The 8,710-nt window shown below is 41.8% G+C and overlaps 1 protein-coding gene across 2 annotated transcripts in view; it reads right to left on the bottom strand.

Moving 5' to 3' along the window:
- Positions 1–987: 987 nt before the first annotated feature.
- LOC133135315 (BTB/POZ domain-containing protein KCTD8-like) overlaps positions 988–8,710 on the bottom strand; it is a 59,596-nt gene continuing 51,873 nt past the window's right edge. The window contains exons 2-3 of one of the 2 annotated variants that reach the window (XM_061252225.1): positions 1,365–1,517; positions 988–1,298 (exon numbers count right to left, since the gene is read on the bottom strand). In XM_061252225.1, the coding sequence (XP_061108209.1) occupies positions 988–1,298; positions 1,365–1,517 (464 nt within the window). Of the gene's footprint in view, positions 1,518–8,710 lie in introns of both variants that reach the window. The other variant, XM_061252224.1, reaches the window with a different exon arrangement.

Below are 8,710 nucleotides of genomic sequence, written 5' to 3'. Positions count from 1 at the left end.
ATATTCTAAACAACTGGCATCACAAATTGATCACAGCACCTAACAAATTATAAGAAGCATAGATAAAACCACAAAACAATTCACATTAATTAGGACCCATTTGTACAACCATCACAGTCAAGATATGCACACTGGCATGAATTATTGTGATCTATTACTCAACTGTTTTTAGGGCTCAGACACTCACCAACTTCTCACTAGAGCTGTTTGAGACAGAACTACTCAACAACTCGCAATATGAATGAAGGGGAACCACATCCATAAATGTACACTTTTTACAGAAGTATGTCCATTACAATTGTAAAGCATATACTGTATTATTCACTGGTGGGAAATTAACTTCACAGTTTCATAGCAGCAGAAGGTCTCTGTTTTAGTGGCTACCCAATTTTACTGGAAAAAAGTGCTGAGATTAGGCTATGCTTGAAACAGCTGGTCACATAATTGGGGGTAGGAGTAGCATTGCTGCAAGTGAACAAGGGGATTCCACCTGCACCATTGAAATCTAGGGTACTGTAGGCACCACAGGAGAGCCACTCTATCCGTTTAGTGAATGAGGGACTGTAGCATCTTGAAGGCTACAAGAGGAAATTAGACAGAGTGTTCATTCCAATTGCTTATTTTTCTCTTCTTTTTTCTTTTCCTTGCTCCTGACCTGGAAATCGATTAATGTCTGCCATCTTTAAGAGCATTCCAAACCGTTAAATGTTCCTTCTCAGAGCTACAGTAGAAGATAGGAACTCCCAATCTTTCCTTTGAGCAGGAAAACATGACCACATCCTTTCTTTGGAAAGCATGGCATATAAATCTAACTAATGTGACTTTGAACTGACATTTGAAGGAGCAAGGATATTCCATTTTGCAAATTCATTTTTCTCGATTTATCAGTCTCAATTTCTTTTTCTGGCCTCTCCAGATGGGTGGAGTAGAAAAAAAGCAAGAAAAAAGAGGAGAAAAATAAGTGATTGGAATGAGCCCAGAGTCATCTCACAGCCCGTATTTGTGGAGCAGCTCGGATTGCCACTGCCGCTTCCGCTGGGGGAATTTGAGGGGGATTTTGATTTTTTGGAAGTCCTGGATGCACTGCTTCATCTCCTCCTCGGTGCTGAGCTTCTCTGTGGTCTTCTGCCTGCTCAGACCCCCCTTGCGTGGGCCGCTGCCCATCAGAGACTGGAAGAGCTCACTGTTGCGGCGCTTGTCCGGAAGCCGCATCCACTGCACCGAGCCCTTCATGGAGGGCCGGCCCAGTGTGAGCGCGCTGGGCTGGCAGGAGGTAGGCTGCAGGGCCCCGCGTGGTGCTGAGGAACACCGCCCGGCCTCTACTCCCGTCCCTCCGACCAGTCCCGTCCCTCTCGGCTCATGGCCGTCCTGGGGCGAGGCGATCTCGGAGTGGGTCTCGGAGCTGGAGCTGGACAGCTGGTTCAGCGAGGTGCCGCTCTCACTGCCCTTGTCTGGAAGATTCTCCTGCTTGCAGTCCTTGCTCTCCTGTTTGGGGGACACTGTCTTCACCACAGGCCCTGGGAAGATATGGCAGGTCCAGGGTAAGTCACCCATCAGCCACAGGGGTAAAACGCACAAAGGAAACAGATCTGTAATCACTCATGTGTAACAGGATGCATTTTATTGTTTCTGGCAATGATATGTTAATCTTTTTTTTCCATCTTCTCTGCCATTTATTGGTGTTATGCAAGTATAATTTCTATTCCAAAAGAGGAGGAAGAGAATAGCACCAAATACAGATACGCACAGCTGCGGCTGATTGGTAATATATTTCGGTATAGGGCTGTAACTAACGACTATTTTGATAGTTGAATAATCTTTCGATTATTGAAACTAATCATCGACTATTCAGATTATGAATCGCACAATTACTCAATGGCTCTTATTTAGCCAATCAGCTTTTAAATTTATCTTGAGGTTGTTTTAGGCATCTGCTAACTAACAATAAAGACAATACAGATGAATAAATATGTCTTTTAATGAACTTTCCCACTGATACAAAATATGAGAAAATAAAAATTGTGACAGGAGTGGTGTGAATCGCCCGTATCCCTTGTTTAAAATGCCATGTTAAATCAGTTTTTTTCCAGAACCGTTCATCGCTATAGAAACGATTTGGTTTCAAGAAATACATACAATGTGGTCTAGTCATAGTTTCCACATAGTAGGCTATGTTAAAGATGACGGACAGTGTTGCTAACATTGATGCTATCATTAGTTAGGTAAATTAACATTAACTAAGATGGACACTGCACATGACATCTACTTAGTGACTTAGTGACTTAGTTAAGGTGGATGTGTAATAAGCGCAGAATTATTTGTATTAACCTTTATTTATACAGGGTGAGTTGACTGAGCAGCAAAGCAGCCTAACCTGCATGTCTTTAGACTGGGGAAGAAACCAGAGTACCCAGAGGAAACTCACAGAGACACCGGGAGAACATGCAAACTCCACACAGAAAGGCCCAGGCCAGGATTCAAACCCAGGACCTTCTTTCTGTAGGGCAACAGTGCTATCCACTGTGCCACCATGCTGCCAACCAATATTTGGTGAGTATAAACCACTGAAGTTCGAAGGAAATAAACCACTTCAGGGTGGTTATTGGTCATGAAGGTGTTGCCATTGCCCTCTGTTGCCAATACTCTGACTCCAGTAAGTGGTAATGCCTACAAGTCAGAGTATTCCGAGTCAGCGCAAAAAACACATGCAATGATGTCACGAACGAATCAACAATTAAATTAGTTGGCAACTAGTTTGCTCATCGATTTTAGTCGACTACGTCAATTATTCGTTGCACCTATACTGTATGGCTTTTTGTTTGATTTGTTTATACTGTGTTGTTACCCCAGAAAGAGTAATAAAACATCCAAGCAGCCATTCCGGGATCTCTAGGTTCACCCTCTCATGCAGTTACCTTGCCATGCCTGGCACTGTGACACAGGGAGGAAACAAATAAAAGAAATATAAATTTTACAAGAGAAAATGGTTCCCCCTGTGAATCCTGTAACACTTAGTTAATACACGTGCTCTTACAAAGTAGAATTTTTGTATTGTTGGTCAAGGCACATATTCTTACATTTAGTTTGGTGTTAATCATAGCTTATCCAATTGCCTATTTCTGTTTGGTACACAGTTAATTAAAGCTTGCCCAAGACTGCCTAATCTATTACTCCCAGAGATACAGGGGTTTGGATAAAATAATCAAACAATGAAAATGCTGCATTGAAAGGACTTTTACCTCCAGAGGTGATGTATCAGCTATAAAATAGGTTTGACATTCAGCATTTTGATATTTACATTACATTACATTATTGGCATTTGGCAGACGCTCTTATCCAGAGCGACGTACAACAAAGTGCATACCCATAACCAGGGATAAGTTCGCTGAAAGACCCTAGAGGTAAGTACAATTTCAACTGCTACCTGTACAACAAAGATAAGGACAAGGGCCATTTATTTTTTTTTATTTTTTTTTGAACAAACAAACAAACAGAGCAAAAGTCACCAAAGTTAACTATCCAAACACTGCTTACCTAGCCAACTAAAATACCGATACACAAGTCACAGAGACAACAATTAAGGTTCACAGGGAGGTAGGGAGGGATGGGGAGAGGTGCTGTTTGAAGAGGTGTGTCTTCAGCTTGCGCTTGAAGGTGGGGAGAGATTCTATAGTTCTGACCTCAACGGGGAGTTCGTTCCACCACCGTGGAGCCAGAACAGACAGTAGTCGTGAGCGTGAGGTGGAGGTTCTGAGAGGGGGAGGTGCCAAGCGGCCTGTGGAGGCTGAACGAAGAGGTCTGGCAGGGGTGTAGGGTCTGATGATTTTTTGCAGATAAGCTGGGGAAGACCCTTTAACTGCTTGGAAGGCTAGCACCAATGTTTTGAATTTGATGCGAGCCATGACAGGCAGCCAGTGGAGGGAAGTAAGCAGGGGGGTGACATGTGAGTATTTGGGAAGGTTGAAGACCAGACGAGCTGCTGCATTCTGGATGAGTTGGAGGGGTCTGATGGCGGACGCTGGGAGGCCAGCCAAGAGGGAATTGCAGTAGTCCAGGCGGGACAGAACCATCGCTTGGACCAGGAGCTGGGTCGAGTAGGGGGTGAGAAAGGGGCGGATTCTCCGTATGTTGTATAGGAAGAACCTGCAAGACCGGGTCACCGCCGCAATGTTCTCGGAAAGGGACAGTCTGCTGTCCATCACCACGCCGAGGTTCCTTGCACTGGGTGACGGCGTGAGTGTGGTATCCCCGAGGGAAATGGAGAGATCCAGATGGGGAGAGGTATTAGCAGGGATGAATATCATTTCAGTTTTACCTGGGTTGAGCTTTAGATGGTGGTTGTCCATCCAGCTCTGGATGTCCCTCAGGCAAGCAGAGATAAGGGCTGAAACCAGCGTATCAGACGGCGGGAATGAGACGAAGAGTTGGGTATCGTCCGCATAGCAGTGGTAGGATAGCCCATGTGCAGTGATCACAGGGCCAAGGGAGCGAGTGTAGAGAGAAAAAAGAAGTGGGCCAAGGACTGAGCCCTGGGGAACTCCTGTGGCGAGGGGCCGAGGTGTCGATACCGAACCAGCCCAGGCAACCTGGAAGGAGCGACCAGAGAGGTAGGACTCAATCCAGTCCAGGGCTGTGCCACAGATGCCCGTTGCTGACAGGGCAGACAGGAGGATGGAGTGATCCACAGATATGTGAGTTTGCAGAGCAACATGAGGCAACAAAGAGGCCCAATTTCATTCAGTTGCAAGTCACAATAAATCATTCATTTATTTACATTAGTGATATAAAGTTTGACAGAAGTCTCTGTGTCATGATACGTATTTTCTGTTAACTGTTCAGCATTTTTGCCTCTTGTCACCCATCCTGTGCTTCCCGTAGTCTGTCTATCAGTTCATTCATTCTCTATCATTTGCTTCACCTGTATTTCACTTAGTGATTGTTGCGCACACCTGATTGTTATTTCCCCTCGTTATCTGTCTATTTAAACCTGTCTATTCTGTCTAGTCTTTGCCAGATTGTCATGCATTTGGGTCATCCGTTCCAGCGGTTTTTCCTGTCTGACTTCCCGTGTATCGACCCTTTTTGTTTTCAACTTCTGTTTCTTGGACCAACCTTCTGTTCATATTTTACTGGCTGTGTTTGGACTCTGGTTCATTTGTAAGTATTCATGCAGTGTTTTATTTATAAAGAACACTAATTTCTCTAACAGTCTAGCAGTCGATGCATGGAGTGAATAATCAATCCTGGAGTAGTCAATGGGCCCAGTAACGTCGCATGTAGAAGCCATGCCTTAAGCAACCTCCTAAGGAAAATATGCCTAGAACTTCAGTAAGGTATAGCTTTTGAGCCTTCGTAAAATGCTAAGAGACACCGTTATCAGGAAACGTGGTCCTGATTCTTGCCCAACAATTTTTGGTTTGGTTGACCTAGCGATTTGTGCTCAACTCTGTTCGCCCACCCTAACTTCGACTGTTTCGCCCCTCTGCTTGACATATTAGCTAGAGTGCATCCTTCCAACGGGATGCTGTTTGTTCTTTTGCTGTATTTTTCCTTTTTTATTTTTGAAAGCGATCCTGGGACGAGACCTGATCTATCTCCGTTGGGGGTTGGCTACACACCACTTTGAGACCAGTAAGCTTTCGAAGACTAGCTGAGATTTATTTTGGTTTGTTTATGAAATGTTTCTGTATCTGTCCTGTTTATTAGTGTTTATTCATTTTCATACAGCCTTGGTTATCGTTTCTCATTACAGTTTCTCATTCATGATCCCCCGTTATGTCTGCATCTGAATGTTTACCAGCCGAGTCACTCCCGTCTGCTATTTGGGTGTTTATGGTAGTTTTCAGGATTTCAACATTCCTTCCAATCTCGCAGTTGTTACTTCCTGCTTCTCTCGGTAGTTGAATGTTGTAAAGCACTATTCTTACTATTCTTACTAACTACTACCAATCTAGATATTGTACAGTACGAATCCGATTAATACACTTACTGTCTGTCTAAGTAACTAACAGTCACTTTTATTGGGTAGTTTAGAATTATTCACGTAACTAATTCACTAACACAATCTATAACACAACCGCACTGTTCTATAACTCCGCCTCCCTATGCTATCCCTGATTACTTGCTTAGTTTCAGCGAAGTGTTCGCACCTGACTCTGACTATCACTACGTCTTCAATCTATGCAAATGTCTACTCCTGAATCCGGAGCCGTATGTTTTACATGTTTAACGTGCACCCAGTCCGCGTTTGTGTCTCCCCGCTGTTATGGTGTTATTACCCTATTATGTTTCCCCACCTGTTGTCTATTTGTTTAGCCCACCTTCTTCCCAGCCCCGCCTAGATTGTCACCTTCCCTCATGTATTTAAACCTCAGTCTCCGCTTCCATTGTCAGAACATTGATCATTGATAGAGTTTTTGTATGCCTATTTTTGAGATTCATAAAAGACACCCCTTTGGTTTTTATTTTCAAGTTTTGCCTTGCCCTCTGGTTTTGTTTGCCCTTCTGCTTTCTTGGTTTTGACTATTTGCTTTGTTTTGTGACCGTTTCCTGCCTTAGCCCTTTGACTTGAATTTTGATCCTTTGCTTGTTTTCCCAACTATTCTTTTACTTGCTGTTTTTGGCATTGTCTTGGATCTTTTTTTGGATTATCCCGTGGTCTGCGTCTGGGTCATCAGTGCCGTACGTAGCAGTTTAGGCAGACAGGAGTTACTCGTCGGCCTACAGTGTTGGCTTTGTTCACACTTCCCGTTCTACACTGCATTTCCCTATCCTTTACCCTGTCACGACCTGACCCTAGACCAGGAAGTAACACTGGTTCTTCACCACTTCAGGATCGGTGGCACAGGGAATTACACATAACACACACTTTTGTGCGAATGTCATGGAAGTGTCTTTCCCCAAAAAAAAGCAGGCTTGTGGTTATAGGCACACCTGATAAACAAGGCAGCTCTTTCACAACGAAGTTCATAAATGACTCTGCTGTAGAAAAGGTCTCAGCCATGAACATCCCATAGCTATGCAGAGCTATGTCAAAGGCCCATACATGCAACAAATATATATAAACTCTGCTCTTCATTTTTATGGAAAAAATGACTCCGTTAATTTTTTTTGTTTTTTTAAATACAAAAACCTAGTTGCATACAAAAATATATATAAAAAAAAAAAAAAGCAAAACACCTTATGTTTTTATAGTTTAGTGTTCAATATCTACATTTCTAAGTCAAGGACCAACCCAGAACTACTTAATATTTGTGCATAAACTGTCAACTTTTGGTAAAGATATCAACAGGCATTCAAATTCCAAATGGGTTTCCCCAAAACTGCACCCAGGTGTCCCCAAATCACTCCAAATACAAAATAACTGCATATCATTTTGTCCAGACACATGAACGTGCGTATATAAAAGCATATTTTTTCTATTCAAACAGATGTTTTGATACAAAATGTAAAAAATAATATTCACATGTGTTTTATACACATACAGTATATGAGAGTATGTTTTTATAAAGCATGCCCAAAGTGTTCAAAAAGCTCTCTAAAAAGGATTACTCAATGCATTATAACAAATCTGCATCACATTTAAAATTGAACTTTATTTAAAAGTTAGGTCGACATGGCATATTTAGTTCCATAAATATATCTAATAATTTGCAAAACAAACCGGAAATATGTTGGCCAGAGAAAAAAACCCATGTGTTTATTCATGCAACTTCTGAATTGTATATTTTGTATATATTTTTGTATATAATTGTATATTGATCATTTTATTATGTAGAGAAATGGTATCAAGGATTGTTAGAATATGCCTTTTATTGTCTGAGTCTGTGATGATGTCAGGGTTGTAAACCGTGAGCATGGCATGGGGGAGCGCGCTGTTTTATTGCCCTGCATTGCAAATAAGAGGCTGATAAGAATCTAATAGATTATCGCTAGTAGTCAGCAATCTGGCATCACATTTCTGCGGTTTTATTACATCAGATATAAATATGATTGCGACAATAATTTCAGACGTCAACAACTCAACCACAAGGGTGCCAATTATCTATGGTGAGAGACCCAAAAACTAAACTCTATCTCAGGCACAATACCTTTGACTATCTCAATCAATGGGCAGAAAATTAAAAAGAAGGGCTTTTCGCACCTAAGACCATTCTGATAAAATCTTCTATTATGTACCTGAATGAACCAAAAAAATTTAATTCAGACTTAAAGGAAATCCATATAAACAAGCACACAGAGCTTATATTTGCCTGTGTCCATTGTAAGATTCAGCGCAGACATGCAGGACTCGATTTTATTCTGCGGAGCAATAAGATTCTGTATTATTTTGGTACACGCCAGCTTAAAAGTGCCTTTTCAAAAATGAAGCAAAAGCCAATATTTGTTAATATATTAAACAATGTTCATAAAACATTAATAAGACATTGAAGTAACCATGTCATTTAGAACTGGTTGTGACTGCGAGGAAGTAAGAAAGTGGGGGATTTAATGATGAAATCCAACTACAGCATTTCTCATCAGATCTACCACACCCGTTGACTCGTGACAAAGGTTGTTTTATTCTTTCATTTGAAGATATTTCAAACCGAGTGCTATATGATGGGTCACAGGAAGAGATTATTTTCAAAAAGATAATGCTAAATAAATTCATCCAAATTATCACTGTCTGAGGCAGTGCTTCTTAAACAGATTTAGCCAAGGACCAGTG

The sequence above is a fragment of the Conger conger genome, chromosome 8 (genome assembly GCF_963514075.1).
Source record: "Conger conger chromosome 8, fConCon1.1, whole genome shotgun sequence".
NCBI lineage: Eukaryota > Metazoa > Chordata > Actinopteri > Anguilliformes > Congridae > Conger > Conger conger.
Note: the sequence above shows the minus strand (reverse complement) of the source record. Positions and strands in the feature narration are given on the sequence as shown.